This window comes from Puma concolor, chromosome C2, assembly GCF_028749965.1.
Source record: "Puma concolor isolate L17-30 chromosome C2, mPumCon1.1.hap2, whole genome shotgun sequence".
NCBI lineage: Eukaryota > Metazoa > Chordata > Mammalia > Carnivora > Felidae > Puma > Puma concolor.
Window position 1 is genome coordinate 94,209,172 of NC_141675.1, and position 24,122 is coordinate 94,233,293.

Genomic DNA, 24,122 nt, shown 5'->3' on the forward strand with positions numbered 1-24,122 from the left:
GACCAGCCTTATTTCAAGCCCTGGCAAGTGGGGGAGAAGCCCACCTTTCTTTAACATATTGCCCAAGCAAGATCACAGTTCCATAAACTAAGGAAAAATGGGGAATGGCTATCGGATAGACAATCGGTGGTGTCTGCCCAAGGTCGCGTTGGCAGTGTGTGTCTAAAGCCTACATCATGCCTGTGTTCTGTTTTAATATATATTAGGAAAATGTTAATTTCAAGCTCAGTGTTTTTCAAAGTGTATGTGGTTTAATATTTTCCAATTAACAACCACTACTAAGGAGATGGAGGCGGGTGGGAATACACTTAAAAAACCCATACATTATGCAAGCCCAAAGTTTTTATTGAATTTAATGGCCATTTTCTCTGTCAAATTGCTATAAAAATGTCTAAATTCTCTCTGTTTCTTCCCTTATGTCATCATGGGACAGTAACCGTTCACACACCAGCCATGGTTCACTGCCACACTGGGAGGGACAGTTTAGCCAGCTGACTTCATAATCTGGCCCCAGCCTGCCTCTCCCACCTCGTGTCCTGCTGTTCCTTTTGATTCACCTAAAGCAGGCTATACTCTGTTACCAGAATATGCCGTGTATTTTTGTTTTACTTCTGGACTTGACTTCACATTCTGTTCTCCCTTCCCGGAATGCCCTCCCCTAGTTGGGGGAACACCTAGTCATCTTTTTAGACCAGCTTAAATGTCACCTTCCCTGTGATGTTTTTTCTGAATCCTTTCTCCCCAATCCTTTGGGTTTCCTTTGAACCCCAAATACACTTATTTTATTGGATTGCAGTTATTTCTGGGTCACTCTTCCTCATCATACCAAAAGTTCCCTGAAGGTGACAATTGTCTTGCTCATCTTTATATCCCCTGTGCTTGGTGTACATACTTTGCCCTAAATAAATGCTTATGGGATTGAATCAATACCATAAATGTGTGACTTCTGTTTGTTTCCTTTTATTCTCCCCCAATATTTTCTTCTGTGCTTCCACCCGCATATTTATGGATTTCCTTATAAGAACATACCATTTTGACACAAAATGTTTTCCCTCTTCAGTCATCTGGATTTAAAAACAAACAAGACACAACTTTGCATTGTCGTATTCCCATCATAGGTTCCGTCCTTCAGGCAACAATATCACTATCGTGACAGCCTCTGGGGCTTATGTACCAGTGAGGCCACACCACCAGCAGCATGCTAAAATCCCCCATAGCATATAAATTCCCAAACGTACTTGGCAAGGTGGGACAACACAGAGAACATACAACTCAAATGACCTGCCCTGTAGTTGACATGCTAGCTCTTTGACCTTCCTTAACCTCTCAGAGTTTGTTTCTTCCATTTAAAAAAGAAAGGTGTCATGGCGTGACATGAGGAAACAATGACTGCTTGATAGATGGTAGCATCCTCTGCTCAGATGAGCACGTATGTGGACTGACAAGGCAGGCTGAGAATAACAGTCAGTGGGTCCGTCTGTCTCTTTAAAGGGTCAGGGCCAGCCCATCGGTCAGGCATGCCGAGAAAGACGACCTGCTTTGAAATGTTATCTTGGGCAGGGCCCTGGTTGCTTCTTCTTTCCTGCTTCTGATTTCCTGGCTCATAGCTGGCAGGGACGGCGGCCCTGGCAGCTCTGGGTGCGTGACTAAGGTGGAGGGATGAGCAGCTGCTGCTTGCCGAAGTCAGTGGTTGGTTGGGAGGCAGGCAGGTGACATAAAAGCAGTGTATGGAAATCCCCACACTCTGCTGCTCAAATGACATCCAAGTCATCGCTGAGAGGAGGACTGGGGCAGGGCCTTTCCTTCTCCAGGCACTCTCTAGCTCTTTTCCTTTACCACTGATTTCCCCCCCTCAACTTTAGAAAGAAGGGAGTAAGGTACACATTGGTTGGTCAAGCGATTTTAATTTAAAAAAAAAAAAGAAAAGAAAAGAAAAAACGGGCTTCCTTTAACATGCCATGCATTTTCACAACTCCACGGCTCTACCTCTGCTGTTCTGACCACTAGAGATGCTCTTCTCCCTCTACCTACCTGGTTAATTCAATGCCTGTGCCTCAAACCCAGCATTAGCTCGTATGTATTCTTTCCTGTACCCAATGTTTCCTTCTAGGCAGCCACCTCTCTTTAAACTTAACTCAGTTATTGTTCCCAACACTGAATTGCCGTTGTTTTTTCAAGTGTCTTTCTCTTGATTGAGTGAAAGCTCTTAGGAATCTGATTCTCTGAGTGCTTGGCTCATAGCAGGGGCCCAGTAAATATTTGTTGAGCTAAAAAGTTCCACTCCTCAGCATATTTGACAATTTCTAATTTCTCACTAATTTTGGTTTGGTTATCAGCAGTATAATAAAAGTCCCTGGGGATTGAGCACTCAAATAGTTTTGGAAAGTTACTGGGTACCACACCCCCCCCAAAGTGTCTCAAGGGCAATAGAATGATAATAAATACTAAGTAGCAGCAAGGGAAAAAATCAAGGAGTCATTTGGAAGCCAGAGGGACATGTCTTAATATTTGCATACTCCAGATTTATTTTTTGGGGACCCAAAATAGACCCCAGGTTCATCCAGAAGTTCCTTGGATGTCATCAGACTTCTGGCGGGTGGGGGAGGGTGCATGTGGGATTGGGAGTCATGGATCTATTCTATTTCTACTTGCTGTGCAAACTGCTTGGCGCACAGCGCTGAGTCTGACTTGGGATCAGATCCTGGCTGGACCACTTACTGCCTATGGGAACTTGTTACTTAGGTGAGCCTCAGTTTTTTTTAGATCTAGAAGGAAGATAATATTTATTTGGAGGGGTTGTATGATGACTAAATAGTATCTATGTAAAGTACCTAATTGAGGTCCAGCACCGGGTAGGCCGTTTAATGGGTGGTAGTTATTATAATTTGCAAATTTAGGGTGATGATCTGAGCACTGTAGTACCATTGTATTAACTATGCCTAAATCCAGATATATGCAGGAGAAAGTCAGTTTAGAATTCAAAGAACTGCTTTGCGTAGCCATTTTTGTTTAATGGGTGTCAAATAAATGCCTAGAGATGTTTATAATGTGACTTAATAAAGACTTCTGAGGGGTTTTCCAGTTCTCACTGTTAGGATTTTTTCTTATAATAGTCCCCTACTTTCCTACTTGGCTATGCCCTCCCAGCTCAGGAGAGCCCCTAGCCCTCCCCACCGGAGCTCTGAGCAGTACCGGGCCTGCCTGCCGGTACTGTGGTAAATTCTCTGCTCACTTTTCCTTTGTTCTCCCCAGCCTGCCTCACTTGCCCAGAGGTCTTGTCCTCTGGGGAGATATGTTAAGTGCTCTGCCAGCCTGCCTGTGTGCCTGGCCTGTTTTTTCTCACTGCCAGTACCTCTTGGATTCCAATTCCAAACATGGTATCCATCTGGGGTCACCCTTTCTTCCGGTGCCAAGAGAGACGCATTCCAAATGGAACACAAGTGTGCCTCCCGTGCTGGGCTCTCCTCATTCTGACTAGGGACAACAGAGAGCAGGATGTGGCCACTTTATCCCTCACCGCTAAAGTTTTTGATCCCATAGTCCTATCTTTACCTCGGGACAATTTAGATTTTTCTGCTAAGAGCCAAATGTGAAGTCTGCTCTAAGAAACCTAGAGCCCAGGAATATTGCCAGAGCTCTGCAAAGAAGGCCAGAACCTTGCTGAAGGAAAACGAGAGGGAAAAAAGTTTTAAAATTCTCCATGAAGTATACTATGTTCTGCCATTTATTCCCAAGGCTACTGGAAGCATTCCTCTCAGGAAAGGCAGAGTTGGCGGTGAGAAGCCGGACCTGAGAAGACTCTGGGAGGACAGATTAGTTCATTTTTTGAATTCCCTATGTGAGGACAGTCTTCAAGCCCAGCAAGGCTTTGAGACGCCCTGAAGATGAGTGCTAACGGCAGCACAATGCGCCAGCTTCTCTGGCAGGACCCAGTGTGCAGTGGCTGGAAGCAGGATCTGGAAGGGGCTGTCTACCATCTGGCCAACTGCTTCTTGCTCCTGGGCTTCATGGGGGGCAGTGGGGTGTATGGATGCTTCTACCTCTTTGGCTTCCTGGGCACAGGCTATGTGTGCTGCGTGATGTGGGGCTGGTTTGATGCCTGCGGCCTGGACATCATCCTCTGGAGCTTCCTGCTGGCAACGGCCTGCCTGTTCCAGCTGGCACACCTGGTCTACCGTCTGCGTAAAAACACCCTCCCCGAGGAGTTCGATCTCCTGTACAAGACGCTGTGCCTACCCTTGCAGGTGCCTCTGCAGGTGTACAAGGAGATTGTTCACTGCTGTGAGGAGCAGGTCTTCACTCTGGCCACTGAGCAGACTTACGCTGTGGAGGGTGAGACACCCATCAACCGCTTGTCCCTGCTACTCTCTGGCCGGTAAGCTACTGGGTCGCTGCTCAGCATTTCCTCCCTCTGCCCATGCTTCTCATTTCCCAGTGTGTCCCTTTGCATTCTGAGGCCCCTTCCATTGAGGGAAGGATATGGCAAGTCAAACAGACCAAAACAGATGTTTCTAAGCATGGGTTTGGTTCCTCTTTCTTAGCATTTTCCAAGAGGAAACAAGATCATGAGGCATCTTCTTGGTTGGCAGGAACGACTGTGGGTGCGCTTGGTGTTGGGAGGTGTGGGGTGAGTGTTTCTTCAGCCTGGGTCTGAAATGACCACACACACACACACACACACACACACACACACACACACAGTATACACACACTGGTGGATCATGCTTAAGCTGTCACAACATCTCTATAAGCTCTGGAAAAGTGAACATTTCAATGAGGTAGATTTGTTCCTTTCATATGTATTCAGTATTTCCTAAGTGCTGACTGTATATACAGGGAACAGTGCCTGTTCCTTGCCAAAGGATCAAGGAAACAGCCCCAATTGTGTTGAGGATATCATATATAGGCTCTGTGGTAAAGCCATTTGGTATACAACCAGATGAGGAGAGGGAATGTTCCTTGTCCACTTTTCCATTCCCATTTGTTCTACTGAGATTCTTTTACAGACCAGTGAAGTACTATATATGAAGTACTATAAAGACCACACAGTGAGGGAAGAGTAGTGATGCCCACACATATCTCATTGAGGATTTGGTGGAGATACCTTGGGCTCCTTTTAGGAAGGGTGACAGTAAAAAATTAGCAGAAATGATCTTTTTTTTTTTTTTTTAGAGTTTATTTATTTATTTTGAGAGAGAGAGGGAGAGAGCACGTGTGCAAGTGGGTGGGGGAGGGGCAGAGAGAGAGAGAGAGAGAGAGAGGGAGAGAGAAAATTCCAAGCAGGCTCTCTGCTGCCAGTGTAGAACCCAACGTGGGGCTCCATCTCATGAACAGTGAGATCGAGACCCAAGCTGGTATCAAGAGTCAGACAGCCAACTGAGTCACCCAAGCGCCCCAGCAAAAATGATCTTGGTCAGGATCAGTGTATGGCCAATCATACCCTGTACATGTGTATTGGCCAATGGCTGATATTTTCAGAAGAAATACCATGGGGTTCTATGCTGTACATTTGGTAGGCATTTGTGGAATCTTTGAAATATTGCCCTAGAGGGACTTACTTGTGGGACTGAGCATCAAACAGTAAACTACTTAACATGGTATATACTTGGGCTGCCTCAGTGGAAAGCAAGCAAAGTATTTCAAAAGCTTTGTCCTCAGTTTCCTCCCCTGCTTTTTTGAATCCAGGAGAATGTGGTAGAAAAGATAAAGATAGTAATCTTATCAGAAGGCTTTAATTCCAAGGTGGGAGTGGGGAAGAAACCAGATAAGACTGTCAACCACACAGTGAAAAAGAAAAAAGTTTGAGGATGATAATGATGGTACCACAACTACTACTGGTAGTGCTAATATGCATTTATCTACTAATGTGTAGAAACAAAAGTGTTATGTATACATGTGATTATTTTTGGACTCAAAGTCTTGGGTTGAATAAGCTATGAGGTTTCGTGGGGAGACATTTCATTTCATTCACGAGTAAAGTGAAGTGTAAGCAAGTGGCATTATTTATAAACAAATACATGTGTAAATACAAATACAATATGACTATTTGTCCCCTACAGTTCCATGCTTAAAATAAAGACAATTTAGGAAACATTCTCATTCATGATCCAGGATATTATTTGCTCCTCATGGCTCATCTGTTCAAAGGAGGGAATTGAGACAGGGGGGAGAAAGGCCCTCTCCACTAGTATGATGCATGTGTATGGAAGTATATTAAGCTTATTGTATGGTTCAGCTATCTTTTATGTGATGAATTTAATATGAACTTATATAAGACCACTTCCCCGTGACAGGGAGAGGGGGACTTGCCCCCTCAGTGTGGCTTTTCCTAGTATACTTAGCATCAAAAATCCAAATCAAAAATTAAACAGTTTTGGAGGCACCTGGCTGGCTCAGATTGTAGAACATGCAACTCTTGATCTTGGGGGTGTGAGCTCGAGCCCCATGTTGGGTGTGGACACTACTTTAAAAAAATAAATAAATAAAATATATTTTTAAAAAAATTAACAATTTTCCCCTTTGCTTTTCAAAGTTTGGAGTAAGAGTCTTACTTTAAAAAAATTTTTTTTAGATATTTATTTTTGAGAGAGACAGGGCATGAGCAGGGGATGGGCAGAGAGAGAGAGAGAGGGAGAGACAGAGAATCCCAAGCAGATTCCAGGCTCTGAGCTGTCAGCACATAGTCCAATGCAGGGCTTGAACCCATGAACCGTGAGATCATGACCTGAACCAAAGTTGGATGTTTAACCAACTGGGCCACCCAGGTGCCCAAGAGTCTTATTTGTTATCTTTCAATGTCCTCCTGTCTCAAATTTGCTAAGTTAGAGCTGGGAGCCAAGGCTTCTAGTCTATGACCAGGCTCCAGTTTTAAAGGACAATCATTGTACCTTGGGCTGGTTACAGTTAGGTACTGAACACCTTGAAGCTGTGAACAAGAACTCTATACCAGGAAGTGGGGGCTTCTTGTACAGACCTCCCCATCTCTCATGCAGACTCTCATCTAGAGCCCTTTGCTGAAACCTCAGATGTCCTTTTTGTTTTATTTTAATATTTATAACCAGTCCCTTTTAAGACTCAGAAAAGCCAAGGGAATTCCCCAAAGTTTATCACCCTGTTAAGCTGTGCTTACTGTTGGTCAGTTTCTCTCACACACAATTCTCTCATATGCACAGTCTCCTGAGTAGGCAACTAAGCTATTCATGTAGGAAGAAAACCTGTTGTCCAGGAGATCAAGAAGGAAGAAGAGGCTTAAATGACAAAGAGCATAATAGACCAATTGAAATGGCTTCAGGGAGGCATGCAGGCTTATTAGATGTCATAGTCTAAATAATGGCACTCCTAGTAGCTGGCTTGAGTGGCCAGAGCCCTTGCCTGAGGAGCTGGTAAGGTCTGGTGTATGCAGCAACAGGCTCATTCTCTCCTGTTGTCTTTCTTCCTGTATTTGAGAAGCTTTTCCTTGAGATGTTGGTCTGCTTTTTATGGTGACACAAGTGAGTTCATCTGTTCAATTGTTCCTTCCTTCTTTTCTTTCTCCCCCATTCCTACCTTCCCTTCTTACTTTTTCCCTTCCAAAATTATTTGTGAAGAGTGCTAGGGGCTAAGGATCCAGTGTTAAAATATGAAAAATACTGTTCTTATCTCATGGAGCTATCAAGAAAATCAATAATTAATGTTTGACATAGTGATGAATAACAGACATAATATTTCCAAAGAGAAATGCAAAGTGCACTGAGAGCAGGTACCTGGTGGATTTAACTTTTCTGGGGAGGTCAGATGAAACTTCCTACAAGAAGAAATGTTTAAGCTGAGATCTACAGAGAAGGTAGAAATTAGGAAGAGATCCAGTTGGAGGGTACAGAATCCATGGAGACCCTGAGGTAGGAGAGCATGGCACTTCATTTTCTCTTGAATCTACTTATTATTCAGGGAAGTTCTGCCTGGTTATCTCTATATATTACCTGGTTTTGTAAGAGCAAATGTGTTTCTTCCATTGGAGACTATAGGCTAACACCACATCCTTGGCTTGAGAGCTATATCCCCTCTGTCTTCCATCTTTAGGATGTCAGATAAAAGGCAACAGCTTATTAATTGGTGATGGTCTTTGGTAATCTATAGGTAGACATATATATCTAGGCGTTCATTAGGAGCAAGATTTGGAGTGCTAATAATCCCATTTGGCCAGAATTTAATCATATGGCTGTACCTAGCTGCGTGGGAGGTAGGGAAATGCAGTCTAGTTGAGCAGCCACAAGCCCAGCTAAAATTCTAGCATTGTGGGGGAAGGGAAAAAACAGATATTGGAAAACAGACAACACATTGGATTCCCAGTTCTCCATCTATTCCCATCCTGATCTGCTTTTCAACATCCTATTCATTTTTCAAAACTGAGCTCCAATGTCACCTTTTAGAAATCTGCCTCTTGAAGAGAATTAATTTCTCTCCTTCCTCTATTCTCCTGTTCCACAATAACACAGGTTGACCTACAGTCAGTTATTTATGCATCTGTGATTTCCACTAAGTTGTGAAATTCTTAAAGGCAAGGATCAGATCATACCCTTCTCTGCATTTCCAGACCTCCAGGAACACAGGAGGTACTCCATGAATATTTATTTAGCCAATAAAGCTCCAGAAAAAAAAAAAAAAAAAAAAAAAAAAAGAAACAGTAGCTCCTTTCCAATGGACAGAATATACCTCAAAGATCTTTTTATCTTCCCCTTTGTCTAATAGAGATACCTCCTTTCCTGGTATAACTCATGTTAGAGAGAGGTTGAAGCTGAAACTCTGAGTTTTCAGGGGGAAAGAGGAAAAAACCCATATTGGATTCTCAACATTTTCCATTTTTAAATATGTAATGTAGACTGAAGAAGATTTGGGTAGTCACTGTCCTTTTCCCACATGGTCTCTTCTCTCCCTTTGCCAGGGTTCGTGTGAGCCAGGATGGGCAATTTCTGCACTACATCTTTCCTTACCAGTTCATGGACTCTCCTGAGTGGGAATCGCTGCAGCCCTCCGAGGAGGGGGTGTTCCAGGTAATAGGGAGCCTGTGGCAGCACCGTCCCACCCCATCCTACTGTGACCCAGTGATATGCCCCCCTCCATCTTTCCCCGCTTACATCTGTTCTCTGAACCACCGCCAATGTGATGCTAGGTGTGGGAGCGCTCTCCTGTGGAAAGAGTGCGTGGGCTGCTGGCAGAGGTGGGTGGGGTGGGACAGGGAGGTCCTAACCCCTGATAGTGGGCCATGTCACTCCTATGCCTAAAACCCAGTGATCACAAAATAAAAACCCACACTCCTTAAGACCTTTTGTGATATCCAGCCACATCTCCAGCCCCTCTCCCCTTCCCACTTTTTGCTCATTCTGGTCACACTGAATGACTAGTACTTCCCTAAATACATCCACTTGTTTTGCAACAGCTATGCTTGCCCCCCTCTGTACCTTCTGCCTGAAATGCATTTCCCCCCTCTAAATGAGGCTATGGCATCTTACTTCCTCTGAAGCCTGCCCAGACTGACCTCATCAGCTTCTATCCCAAAGCTTATTGTTCCTGTCTGTGTGCCTTTCTATTCTTTTTACTTCTGCTGACTGGTGCATATATTGCTCCCTGTTCTCATGATCTGGTTTCCTTTCTGTCTTTCCTTTCCTAACTCTTTGAGTAGAAATCTGGGCTTCCCCTTCTCTCTATTCTCGGGCTCCAAAGGACAGTACCATGAACACAGTAAGTGTTCAAGAAAGCTTTTCTGAACTGGCCTGGCAGTGGGCAGTTGGTGTCTCAGAACTCTGTGAGGCATCCACAGACATGTTCCAAGGTGGGGGCTGCCAACCCTTCAGACTTCAGTTCCCTTCTTTGCAGCTCTCACTTATTGAATGGCTAGTACATGGGAGGCGCCATATGTTATATTGCCTTATTGATTCTCGCAACAACCTTCTGAGTTGGATATTATTATTACCCCACTTAACATGAGGAAATTGAGGTTCCAAAACATCAAGCAATTTGCCCAAAGTCTTCGTCTCAAAAGTGGCAAAGTCAAGTTGCCTGGCTCTACTATTTCTGTTCTTTTTTTTTTCCTTCACACTTTTATTCCCCCCCAAATCTCAAACTACATGAAAACAACCTCAGGGGTAATTACAGCATAAGCAAACCATGGTTGTATTAGCAGAGCTAGGAGAAGAAAAATGAAGAGGAAATTTGCACCCTTATAAATGCTTCTTTTTTTCTCATTTTACCCATCTCCCCACCCACATCTCCTCTGTAAACCATCAGTTTGTTCTCTATAGTTAAGAGTATGTTTCTTGTTTTCTCTCATGCACTCTCTCTCTTTTCTTGCTTTTGTTTGTTTTGTTTCTTAAATTCAGCATGAGTGAAATCCTATGATATTTGTCTTCCTCTGATTGGCTTATTTCACTTAGCCTAATACCCTCTAGATCCATCCATGTTGTTGCAAACAAGATTTCATTCTTCTTTGTGGCTGAATAATATTCCATTGTACCTATACACCACATCTTCTTTATCCATTCATCTGTCAGTCAATGGACACTTGGGCTGCTTCCATGTCTTAGCTATTGTAAATGATACTGCTATAACATCAGTGTATGTGTATCCCGTTGAATTAGTGTTTTTGTATTCTTTGGGTAAATACCTAGTAGTGTGATTACTGGATCTTATGGTAGTTCTATTTTTAACTTTTGGAGGAACCTCCAAACTGTCATGCTCCACCAGTGCATTGGCTCCACCAGTTTGCATTCCCACCAATAGTGCACGAGGGTGCCTTTTTCTCCACATCCTCACCAACATATGATCATATAGACCTTTTTTAAAAAATTTTATTTAGATCCAAGTTAGTTAACATATAGTGTAATAATGATTTCAGGAGTAGAATTTAGTGATTCATCACATACATCTAACATCCAGTACTCATCCCAACAAGTGCCCTCCTTAATGCCCATCACCCATTTAGCCCATTCTCCCACCCAATATTTCTTTTCTTTTTAAAAATGAGCAGGTCACTAGTACAGTGGAATGAACACACACACACACACACACACACACACACACACACACACACACACCTTATAAGGACTCCCCTGTCCAAATAGTTTGCTAGTACTGCGTTCCATGTTACTTCTATCACTTCTATTGGGGAGTCCCCCAAGCTAGCATTTGAGCTAACTCCAGAATAGATACATGCCAGGCAGTGGCCACTTGACTGGGCCTGCTTCTGCCCCACCCTGACTTCTGACTCTGTGAGGACAGATCCTGAGAGACAGACAATCCCCATCCCACTGCCAGGCCACCAGCCATAGACCCCCACTAATCATGTTCCTCTTCCACCACACACACCCCTACCGTCTCCAACCAGCCCAGCAGTCTCCTGTGAGAACTCCTTTAGGGCCCTAAGAACCGGTCCTGAGCCAGATAGACCAGGCTCTGTTTCTGACATTGACACTGATGAACAGGTGGTGGATAAGCTGGGTGTTCTCCCCTAAGCTATGCTTGAAAGGAGGGGCTGTAACCCCAGATGGCCTCTCAGCCTGGAATGTAGCTACCGTCATATTCCTCCCATTTATATTTTTAGTGTGCACCTCCTCTGGGAGCAATAAGATCCACACGTTTGCTATTGGCTGTGTAAAGTCTCATTTCCTCTTTGTAAATGTCAGGTGTTGTCCTGAGTTATAGTTCATTCTGTCCTTGCCTTCTGCAATTATAGTCTTTGTGGACTAATAGGGCAATCTGTAGTGACTGTCTGAATCATAATTCTCATTGTGTTTACCACAAATGAATCAATGTTCCATCACACCTCTCAGCAATCCAATTAAATAAGAATTTATTGACTGTTTAGCACTGTGATCCTCTCATTCGTCACCAAGGACATAGCATAGGAGGTATCACACAGAAATCATAATTATTTCTCCAATTTACATTGTGTCTTACTAAACCCAAGTCCTCTTTACATATGTTTTTTCATTTGATTCATTTAATCAGCCCCTGAAGTGAGAACTAAAGAAAAAGATTGTTGAAACTTTGTTACAGACATATGCACATGCATGGGGGAACGAGGCAATAAACAAGTTTCCTGAAGACCTCTGAGGAAGGATTTTATACAGGACGTGCAAAAGTCACATTCGGTTGTTTTGCAGCATATAAGATTTGTAGTCTTTACCTGATTCATTCAATCACTTCAGTAATGTATATGGAGCATTTATTGTATACTAGGCACTGTTAAAGGTGTTTGCGATGTATCAGTGAACAACTAAGGAAGTTCCCTGCTTTCATGCCATTTGTACTCTAGTAGGGGAGATAAAAATAAAAAAATAAGCCACAGAGATAATGAGTAACTATGTAAGATGTTAAAAGATAATGAAAAAAATACTGAAAAAAAATAGAGTGGCTTAAGAGAGTTACAGATGCAATTTTATGTAGGGTGGTCATAGAAATCTTTGTTGAGAAGGTGACATTTAAACAAAGACCTGAGGGAGGTGACAGTGAGCTCTGGGAAGCTGAGGGCAGAGCAGAGTAGATAGAAGGAAGAACCAGTGCAAAGGCCCTGTGGTGGGAGGGACTAGCATATTTGAACTACAGAAATGAGGCAGTGGTGGCTGGAACCGAGAGAGGAAGGGGAGAGAATAGTAGGAGAGGATCAAAGAGGGGACAAGGAACCACATCATGTGGGGCCAGAGCATGAATTTTCTAAACAGAGCCAAAAGAATTTCCTAATGCATCGCATGTAGTGTGTGTGTGAGAAGGAGGATCAAGGAAGACTCTAAGGCTTTTGGTCTGAGCAGCTGGAAAGATGGAGCTGCTATCAACTGAAATAAGGCAGGCTACAAGTAGAATTGGTTTTGGAGGAAAAGAGGAAGTTCAGTTTTGGATATATTAGATTTGTGTCATCTACGAACATTTAAATGGAGATGCCGCACAGGCAGTTGAATATTTGAGTCTAGAATTAAAGAATGAGGTCTGAGCCTGAGACACAAGTTGGGGAGTTTTGGAACACAGATGATATTCCAAGCCATTCGATTAGATGAGATCACTAAGTGAGTGAGTTTAGACAGAGAAAAGTTTAAGAATGGACCGACTCTGGGATACCCTAGTGTTTAGAAGCTGGAGAGAAAAAGGAAGCCTCAAAGGAGCGACGAGGAGGTTGTCCCAGGAGAGCGTGGCACCCTGTGAGCCGAGTAGAGAAAGCTCATTAAAGAGAAGGGACCATCAGCAAGGTTGACCAGGAAAACTGATGTCACACTGCAGCTTAGAGGCCACTGGTGACCTTACCAGGAACAGTGTGTGTGTGGACTGTGAGGGGCAAAACCTTGCTGGTTTCAGATAGAGTGAGAGGAGAGGAGCTGGAGACAGCAAGCACAGACAACCATTTTCCTGGAGTTTTGCTGAGAAGGGGAGTAAACTAATGAGGCCGTAGCTAGCCAAAGAAGAGAGGCTAGGGGGAAGAAAAAGGATTTTATTTTGGTTTATTTTAAGATGGAAGAAGTAAAATCACATTCATAAGCAGGCCCATTGTCTTTGTGTTTGGCATCAAGGACACCATTTATGTCCAGAGTGGCTTTTCTTCACACCTGCTTCAGGGTCAGTACTCTGATTTCCTGTTTGGGAATTATTGGTAAGTACACCTATAAAGTATGGGCCTTGGCAGATAGTGACGGCTCCTTGCTGAACTGCTAGGAATGGGCAGATTGTGAGTACTTCTTTCAGAATTTTTTTCTCACGAGGCACCATGCTTGGAGAGATTAAGGAATTTGTCTGATGTCACACAGCTGGTCAAAGGGTAAAGCTGAACTTGAAGCCAGCTCCTGGCCTTGATGAAGCAATTTAGAGGCCTGACTTCAGGGTTGATGATGGGAGGGGAGGGCGGGGAGAAGCAGAGGTGAGGAAATGAGTGAAGAAAGTAGAAGAGGTCTACTGCAGGAGGAAGGAAGAGAGAAGGGTAGTGGGAGCTCTGGTCCACAATGCAGGAATTAAAATCACTATAGAAAATCTCTAATAGGGGCGCCTGGGTGGCGCAGTCGGTTAAGCGTCCGACTTCAGCCAGGTCACGATCTCGCGGTCCGTGAGTTCGAGCCCCGCGTCGGGCTCTGGGCTGATGGCTCAGAGCCTGGAGCCTGTTTCCGATTCTGTGTCTCCCTCTCTCTCTGCCCCTCCCCCGTTCATGCTCTGTCTCTCTCTGTCCCAAAAAAAAATAAATAAATGTTGAAAAAAAAAAAATTAAAAAAAAAAAAAAAGAATGTTTAAAAAAAAAAAAAAAAAGAAAATCTCTAATAAAGGGTGTTTGGAAGTCAACCCTACCTTTAATAAGAAAATCCACATGAAGACTTGAACACAATGCCTGGCTCACAGCCACCTCTAGGTAAATGTTCGCTGCTATCATCATCACCATTATCTCCATTGTCTCCACAATTCTTCAACATGAGCCTTCTGGCCACCTCACTTTTAAAGTATCGTGGCCAATCCAATTATAAAGAATTGTGTGATTCTACACCCTATTCCTTTACTCTCCTACTTACGTTTCTAGTTTAACCCCAGTTTTAGCACTTATCATTTTTTTTTTTTTAATTTTTTTTTTCAACGTTTATTTATTTTGGGGACAGAGAGAGACAGAGCATGAACGGGGGAGGGGCAGAGAGAGAGGGAGACACAGAATCGGAAACAGCCTCCAGGCTCCGAGCCATCAGCCCAGAGCCTGACGCGGGGCTCGAACTCACGGACCGCGAGATCGTGACCTGGCTGAAGTCGGACGCTTAACCGACTGCGCCACCCAGGCGCCCCAACACTTATCATTGTTAAAACAAGGATTTATCAAGCACCTGCTACGTGCCAGGCACCTTACCTACCCTGCAGGTGTAATTTAGCTTTGCATTATGGGCCCGTAGTAAGTGCTCAGAACTTCCTAGATGGCTAAATAAATGGAGAGTGAGGTGCCCTTTGTCTCTGTGCTCTTAAGAGTTCCTCTTCCTCAGGGTGCCTGGGTGGCTCAGTCGGTTAAGTGTCCAACTTCAGCTCAGGTCATGATCTCACGGTTCATGAGTTCGAGACCCATGCCAGGCCCTGGGCTGACAGCTCAGAGCCTGGAGCCTGCTTCGGATTCTGTGCCTCCCTCTCTCTCTGCCCTTCCCCCATTCACAAAAATGAATAAATGTTCTCTGTGTCTCTCAAAAATGAATAAACGTTAAAAAAAAAAAAAAAAGAGTTCCTCTCCTCTGTGCCCTTTTTCTGACTTTAGTCATCAGATCTCTTTGGTTACTTGTCATAGCCATGTCAAGAGCAGCTTCCTGGGCCTGAATTCCAGGCCAATGTTCTCCCACTGATGCAACTTGGCAGGCCTAATGAGAAGCTCTTCTCTAACTGAAATGTGTTCCAACCCTTCCTTAATCCTTACTGCAATATATTATCCTTCTTTATTCTTAAAACAAACTGTCATCAGCATGCCAGCCTTTTTCAGAGCAATGAGAGGCCCCATCTCTATCTTGAGATCACAATAGACTCAGAACCTTCCACAGCCATGGGACCACAGAATATGACAGCTGAGGAAACTGGGTGTGGAAACTGAGGTTCCTGGAGGGGAGGGCCCAGTGGGTGAATGGCTGAACCCAGGGCTCCTGACAAGTACACCCCTCCATGTCAATGCACACAAGTAAAAGTCATTCACTGGCCCTCCTCCAGGCAAGGCCATGGGGGGCACCTATGGTGGGGGACTCCCACAGTTTCTTCAACAAAAGTGCAGCCTTTTGCCACGTAATTGTATGTTTCTCTGAGCTAAGCATGAACACAGTCTAATTTAAATCTTCACTCTCTTCTCCCGACCCCTTTCAGGTCACTCTGACTGCTGAGACTGCATGTAGCTACATCTCCTGGCCCCGGAAAAGTCTCCACCTTCTTTTGACCAAAGAGCGATACATTTCCCGCCTCTTCTCAGCCCTGCTGGGCTATGACATCTCTGAGAAGCTCTACGCTCTCAACGATAAGCTCTTTGCCAAGTTTGGGCTGCGTTTCGACATCCGTCTCCCCAGCCTGTACCATGTCCTGGGTCCTGCTGCTCCAGATACAGGGCCAGAGTCTGAGAAGGATGATGAGGAAGTCCGTGAGTCAGCCATGCCCACATCTGCCCAGCAAACACCCCCTCGCTCTCCTCTTCCAGCTGCCAGTGGCCCTCCAGCACCTCCCTCCCGGGCCAGGATGTCCAGGCCGGACAGCGGCGTCCTGGGTGAGGACTCCGCCAGTCTGGTGCTGGAGGATTTTGAGGAGGTGTCGGGATCAGAATCGTTCATGGATTATAGGAGTGATGGGGAGTACATGAGGTGAGGGAGAGCTAACACGGGCACAACCACCTGGCTCAGGATCCTGTGTAAGTACTCAGAAGGCAGCTCTTTGCCTTCCCGCCAACAGTTGGCCTTAACTCAGCTTGTAAGGGCAAAAAACCATTTCACGGAGTCTGTCCTCTCACAGGACTCCCAGAAAGTGGCATTAACCCAGCCTTGCAGTAGCAACTCACTCCAGGTGCATGCAAGGCGTCGGGGGATTTTTTTTTGAACTCATTTTTTATTAAGGGTGATTGCGTCTTAGAAAGTGGGCTGCTTGACATTTTGAGCAAGCAAACAATTGCTAAATTGTTTGCAAGTTTGTGTGAATAGTTTTTTTTTAATTTTTTTTTTAACATTTATTTATTTTTGAGACAGAGAGAGACAGAGCATGAACAGGGGAGGGTCAGAGAGAGGGAGACACAGAATCTGAAACAGGCTCCAGGCTCTGAGCTGTCAGCACAGAGCCCGACGCGGGGCTCGAACTCATGGACCGTGAGATCATGACCTGAGCCGAAGTGGGCCGCTTAACCGACTGAGCCACCCAGGAGCTCCTGTGTGAATAGTTAAGACCACAGAGAGCGCTACTGGGGATTTTATTTATGGCATGCATTTTATTTATTTATTATTATTATTATTATTTTAAACAGTTTGGCTGCTTCTTTTTTTAAAAAAAATTTTTTTAACGTTTATTTATTTTTGAGACAGAGAGAGAGAGACAGAGCATGAACAGGGGAGGGGCAGAGAGAGAGGGAGACACAGAATCTGAAACAGGCTCCAGGCTCTGAGTGGTCAGCACAGAGCCCGACGCGGGGCTCGAACTCATGGACCGTGAGATCATGACTTGAGCCAAAGTCGGATGCTCAACCGACCAAGCCACCCAGGCGCCCCTATGGCATGCATTTTAAAGAGGAAAAAACGCTAATTCCTATCGGTTCTTATTCCTATCGGTTTTTCCTAGCATAGAGGCAGCTCTGGAAAGCAGTCGCTATTTAGCTTGGATTGGGCAGCTATGTCTGTTAAAATTACATATTTCAAAGAGGCTTGTGATATACGCTGATGACCCTGGGAGGAAAGCATCCCACCTTGCTGTTCTCTTGCCCGGTGTAGAGTGCGTTGCTTGTTCGGGCAGAGGACTGGGTGCTGCCCTGTTACTATGATCCTATGGGTGTAACAGCAGCCTGGCTTTCCCCACAAACCACACCTGGGTGAGGTGGATGGGCACAAATCTGGGAGGACCTAACAGCAAGGGCAGGATTTCCCTCACACCGCAGGAGAATGGACAAGAAAGGCTGCACTGAGTAGTTCCGGGAAATCGCTTGCGTATTCCCCCTTGTTGCTCTCACAGTGCTGTGACATTTTCCTCTGGGACTCCACCCAGCAGTGGTGGAGGCCTGGATTCTCCTAAGGAAAACCCCACGGTTCCCAGTTGGGAAAGCATTTCCAAGTGTGTGTGACGCAGGTGCCCGAGGGACCCACCATCCTTTGGGAAGCACTGACAAATTTTTCAAGGAACTAGCTCAGTGAGGAAGGTTTCCAGGGTACACATGGTGAATGAGTGAATGTTTATATATTTTATAACACAAGTTATGTAAATGATGAAAGAGGTAGGAGAGGCAAATGATAAGAGGTTAGAGTGTTGGTGTTAGAGATAGGGAATGTATCATCTCCTGTAGTACCAGTGTCCCTAGAACCATAGTTGGGCTGATTCTGGAGAATTCCATGGATCTATCCAGGACCCAAGATTACTTGTTGACTTCCTCCATTTACAGTGACCACTCTCATCACCCCTTTCCCATTGTGCTGATACTCACCTTCCTGCTTGTCCACCCCCATCCATGCATATGGGTTATGTCCTGTGGATCCCTCTCTTTGTCCAGCATGCCCACCCACCTACCTGTACACACTCCTAACTCATAGCAGCTCTTGGGGTTCTCGTTTTCTTCCCGGTGTTCTCCTTTTTTTGTAGTTCTATTTGCTCTTCTTTCTTCCCTCTTTCTGACTCCTGTTCAGTCCTTGGTTGCCTTCAGTTTGCTGCTCATAAGAAGAAAAAACAGGCCTTCTCTTCTTAGTTAATTTCTTCTCTCCTTTACATTTCCCCCATTTAATTGTTGACATATTTCTCCTCTATTACCCTCTTTTCCTTTCTTCCCCACTTCCCTGTCTTGCTCTATCTGTTCTTCCTCTTAACCTGCCCTGCACCCCCATCTTGGTCTTTAATCCATACTCTTCCAAGATCAGTACCTCTCCCTCTGCCTGTAGATAAAACCATTCAGGTGAAGGGATGAAAATTCCCAGCTTTAGGTAGCTACACATTTCATGTATGAGTTTTCCCAGACATGAGGAGGCAACGTGATAAACGAGAGATAGCCAGAACTGGGAGCCTGAAGTGTCCTGGCTTCTACGTCTGGGTCTGCTACGTTTTGCAAACCACACAATCTCACCGAGCCTCACTTTCTTCATTTGAGTGTGTTGGATAAGATGGACCCCAAAGGCCTTCTTGGGTTTATGTTAAGAAGGCAAAGGATGAGTTGTTCAGAAGCAAAAAAGAGAAACAGTCAGCAGTGAAATGGACACAAGCCCCAGGACATCACAGTGTCTTTCAGCATATTTCACTACACTTACTCTTATGACTTGGGACTGTCCTCCTCCTTGCTGAATGGTGGGTTCTGCTTGATTAGAAGTCCCGCCACAAGGCGCTTGGGTGGCTCAGTCAGTTAAACGTCCAACTTCAGCTCAGGTCATGATTTCACGGTTCATGAGTTCGAGCCCCTGTGTTGGGCTCTGTGCTGACAGCTCAGAGCCTGGAGCCTGCCTAGGATTCTGTGTCTCCCCCTCTCTCTGCCCCTCCCCTACTTTTGCTCTGTCAGTCTCTGTCAAAAATAAATAAACATTAAGACAATTTTTTAAAAAGCACCCCCCCCAATTCTGTACCTGTGAAGACTCTATCACCTACTATGTGATGATAGTGCAGATGTTCTGTGTGAAAGGTCACCACTCAATCTCGAAGCTCCTCTGCCCTTGAGACTATCATATGAAATAGTCCTTTTCAAATCATCCTTTGGGAAGCAGCCTTTTCAGAACCTCAAGATGAGAAAGCTGCTATTATAACTCCCTTTCTAAAGTATTAGTATTGGCAATATAAAGAGAGTACATTTTTCAATGTTTCTTTGTTCAAGTAATAGAAAGGAAAAAACGTATTATTTACTTCCAAACCACAGTTTTCAGAACAACTTGAAAACCTGATCAAGTTGTATAAATTTCAGATGGCTTTCAGTTCAGTCTGTGATAATGGGATAGTTTAAACCGTAGATCCTTCTCTGGAATTGTGTTTCGGGGGCTTGGTTTGACTTATTGTCATCAAATCCCTTCTAGGGTTATTACTTTAAACAATAGTCCCTTGTGATAGGTAGCAATTTACTATTGCTTCCTTTATAATGAGGGGAACAACTCACCATCTATTCCCCGGCTCTTCCGTTACCAGAATTGTAAGCTCAGTGCTGTTCATCCTGGCACAGCACTTACATAAGAAGCATGAAGCTGGCTGAGTTCTACATCATTGAGAAAGATACAGCGTCATCACACTGACCCCCGTGCTTGTCCTTCCCACCACGACCAGCTAAGAATAGCCAGCGCTTCCACTAGAGGTCTTTTTGAAAAACAGTACATCTTTTAGTCTGGGGTTGCCCGGAATTGAATGCTACTTCTTTGAATGGGCAAAACAGCCCTGCTGCATAATGCATTCATGGGGGGTGTTAGAGTCAGACCTCGCATTAACCCAGCCTTCACTAGGAGTTTGAATTCTGTGGAGGACACTCTCTACAATGTCCCATTTGGTGTCTTACTTATAGGAGCTGCTCCATGAATGCAACTCTGGAGTGAGCAGTTAAGTCAGAGAGCTATTAGCACAAATTAATCACTAATCGAAAGCTGTTTGAAATGTGGCCAATTTTGATTATGTTTTCAAGTTCTTCTGCAACCCTGTGGTTTGAAAGTAGAAACCATATGTTGTTGCCTTTCTCCCTATTATGTATTTATTTATAAATGTTTATTTATAAATGTTTATCAATGTTTATTTATTTTCAGAGAGAGAGAGAGCAGGGGAGGAGCAGAGAGAGAGAGAGAAAGAGAGAATCCCAAGCAGGCTCTGCACTGTCAGTGCAGAGCCCCATACAGGATTCTGTCTCATGAACCGTGAGATCATGGCTGAGCTGAAATCAAGAGTCAGAGGCTTAACCGACTGAGCCACCCTGGCGCTCCTCCCTATTGTTTAAATAAACGAGCAAATGAGAAACAGATGACAACATGGAGACTAACTGTGGTCGGGGAAGGAGCACAGGACCAGGATAATAGTACCCAGGGCCAGGGAGCCAATTCAACAACTATTTGAGTATCTACTGTATATTTTAGGCACTGTGCCAGATAACTACGTCATGGATCATCATGAGTAACAGTTGAAAGAATTGAAGGTGTTTAATCTGGAGAGATGAGCAAGAGTGCTATCCTCAGATTTTGAAAAGAAGGGGAATTAGAATTTGCCTTAATTTGGGGGGGCACCTTGGTGGCTCAGTCAGTTAAGCATCTGATTTTTGGTTTTGGCTCAGGTCATGATCTCACGGTTAATGATTTCAAGTCCCGCATCAGGCTCCATGCTGACAGTGTAGAGCCTGCTCGGGATTCTCTCTCTCCCTCTCTCTCTTTGCCCTTCCCCCACTCATGTTCTTTGTCTCTCAGAATAAATAAATAAGCTTAAAAAAAGAATTTGCCTTAATTTGGTATTCTTGAGGACAGAAATGAGTTAAGGACTGAATATGATAAGGAGGAAGGGTTTTACTCAGTATTAATAATGGGTTGCCTCATAGAGTTAGTGAGTTACTCATCATTGGAAGAGTTCAGGTAGGAGCCAGAAGAAATCTCAGAGATTTTATAAGGTGATGCAGGCTCTGAGAGAAGGATGCCTTAGGCTATTGCTATTAAGGTGTCTTCTAACTCTGATACTATGATTCTGTGATTCTAAGATCTGACTCTGGTCCTGTCACTTAACCATAAAGAGTGGTTTCTCATCTCCAGAACAGGACTAATAGTCTAATGGATAATAAATACGTACTAATAGGTAGATAGGTAGCCTGTCTACCTCACCAGGTTGATGTGAGGAGTAACTGAGATAATGTATAGAAAGGTAGTTTGTCATTTGTAAAGCCCTAGTTAAATGTGTAAAGTATTTCAGTATCCCATTGTATACAGAATTGTTTAGCAACCCCCCTTCCTCTCTGTCAGAGGTACATGATTTCACCTCTTATTTCCCCCAGTCTGGCTTTCCAGGGAAGGTGGCAACTGGCAGAGGCCCCTGAGGACAAAGGCCCAGCAAAAAGGTGGAGACTCACACGATGGGCTCCTCAGCCCCTGACTCACCAATCACTTGCCAGACCTTCATCTCTTTTCCTTTATTGGCTCATGGGGAGACAGATCACCATCACACTCTCTTCACCCTCTTTTCATCACACTATATTTTTCTCTGCAGTGGCTGTAAGGTCCTTTGGAGCTGTCAGTTTTGCTAGACAGACCTGGGGCAAAAAAATTGCCCCTAATGGTGGCACAGCAGGAGCTGCCCCCCGGGCCTCAGGTTCTGAGTCTCTGGGTGGTAGCACCACTCTCTCTGCCAAGACCTCATGTTGGGTCAGCTCAGTTAAAGAGGAAGCAGCTCCCTCCCAGCCCTCTGGATCACAGCAGCCTGCAACCCACAACAGCCTGAACCTATTGTTCTCCTACTTGTATTTTACAGGCCTCTCTTTGTTTAAAAAAAAAAAAAAAAAGACAGGGGTCTTATAAGACTCATCATTTTGCCATATAGGTTTTTTTTTTTCCTGGAAACTCATTCAGTAGTGCTAGATGGGAAGTAGAATTCTATAGATTCTTCATAGGAAACACCAGGAGTTGATTTCTTGGTCTCGTCTCCTATAAAAATGAGACTGGGCTAAATAACTTCAGAGCTGGTTCATCCTAATACTCCAGAATGAGACGATTCAAAGATACGACCGCCCCTATCACATCAGGTATTGGGGACAGCTAAAGCGTTGTGAATTAGTAGAAGAAAAATAAACTGAAAAGAACCCTGCGGTGTTAGGCAAGCCACCTGGAGCCACAGTGCTGAAATCCTTCCTCTTTTTCTTTCCACAGCTTCTAGAACTCCTCTCCACAGCTACTCTCAAGTTATGTCCAGGGGACAGGCCCCCTTGGCTCCAACCCACACTCCTGAACTTTAAGGATCAACAGGCTATCTTTTTCTCTGGCCGCACTAATCTTCACAGGAAGGTCACTTGAGTGCACACCGCGTCTCACCCCCTGGAAGGCTCACAGGCAAGGTCAGAGCAGACACAGAAGACGTTGCCCCGCTGCTAACAAGGCTCCAGGCGACTTGTGCAAATTTACCCTCACCAGCCTTCCTTCCAGGAAAAGGCACCCAAAAGTGTGAAAGCACCGATCCCATCCTTCACTAACTGCAGAATCTTGGGCAAGTTACATAGGCTCTCTGAGCCTCATCTGTAGAGTGGGGATTCACAAAACCCATCTCCCAGGGTTGTGGTGAGCACTGAATGAGCTGACTTAGGTAGAGCCCCTCGGACATGTACATGGCGTGACACCTAGTAAGCACTCCATAAATCACTCAGTTTTTTTCCCTTGTTGTTTTTCTGAACTGTTAAAAGGGTCACTGAAGTCAGCTAGCCAAGAAGTTTTCATGGTTTACTTGTTTGTTTTTCCAGTTAGATTCAATTTATAGAAGTAGAAATTTTTAAAAACCTAGTTTTCCCTTAAGCTTTTAAGTTCAACTTACAAATCTCTTGTTCTGTTTAGGACCCTAGTATTAAACAATAGTTTTCAGAGGGACTTTAAAAAACTTAGTTAATGGGGCGCCTGGGTGGCGCAGTCGGTTAAGCGTCCGACTTAGCCAGGTCACGATCTCGCGGTCCGGGAGTTCGAGCCCCGCGTCAGGCTCTGGGCTGATGGCTCAGAGCCTGGAGCCTGCTTCCGATTCTGTGTCTCCCTCTCTCTCTGCCCCTCCCCCGTTCATGCTCTGTCTCTGTCCCAAAAATAAATAAACGTTAAAAAAAAAAAAATTAAAAAAAAAAAAAAACTTAGTTAATTAAATTTCCTTTCATAGTTTTAAGTGGGTTTATAAATTTAATATATTCTATTTTACTTTTCCCCTAAATACTTCAACATATATTCTGGTTATCTATTGTCCTATAACATTCATACCTAAAACAGTGACTTTTTTTAATGAATATAATTTATTGTCAAATTGGCTTATGTACAACACCCAGTGCTCATCCCAAGTGCCCTTCTTAATGCCCATCACCCATTTTTCCTTCTCTCTCACCCGCCCCATCCACCCTCAGTTTGTTCTCTGTATTTAAGAGTCTCTTGTGGTGTGCCTCCCTCCCTCTCTGTTTGTAACTATTTTTCCCCCTTCCCTTCCCCCATGGTCTTCTGTTAAGTTTCTCAAGATCCACACATGAGTGAAAATTCTAGCATATAGAAATATAATTGATGTTTTGTATCTTTAACTTTAATTCAGTGATCTTGATAAATTCACTTATCACTTCTAATAATTAATTCAGGGAGTCTTCAGGATTTTCCACAGATTCACATATATCATCCGTAAATAATGATGGTTTTATTTCTTCCTTCCTAACCTATACCTTCCCCCTCACTCCTCCTCCTCTTTCTCCTCCTTATTTTTCTTTTGATTCCTTGTTTTTCTGGGTAGGATCTATAGTACAGGGATGAATGGAAGGGATAATGAAGACATCCTTCTCT

The 24,122-nt window shown here is 44.3% G+C and overlaps 1 protein-coding gene across 3 annotated transcripts; it reads left to right on the top strand.

Moving 5' to 3' along the window:
- The first annotated feature begins 3,144 nt into the window (after positions 1-3,144).
- Positions 3,145-23,187, top strand: POPDC2 (popeye domain cAMP effector 2). Of its 3 annotated transcripts, none has more exons than XM_025913934.2 (4): positions 3,145-4,375; positions 8,921-9,029; positions 15,820-16,210; positions 21,582-22,102. In XM_025913934.2, the coding sequence occupies exons 1-4, from the start codon at positions 3,885-3,887 to the stop codon at positions 21,653-21,655; spliced, it is 1,065 nt and encodes a 354-aa protein (XP_025769719.1). In that variant the 5' UTR covers positions 3,145-3,884; the 3' UTR covers positions 21,656-22,102. The 3 variants fall into 3 exon arrangements, with proteins under 3 accessions (XP_025769719.1, XP_086531470.1, XP_025769718.1); XM_086675344.1 differs by lacking the exon at positions 21,582-22,102 and adding an exon at positions 22,482-23,187 and having other exon boundaries at positions 3,255-4,375; positions 15,820-16,351; XM_025913933.2 differs by lacking the exon at positions 21,582-22,102 and adding an exon at positions 22,482-23,187 and having other exon boundaries at positions 3,266-4,375.
- The last annotated feature ends 935 nt before the right edge of the window (positions 23,188-24,122 follow it).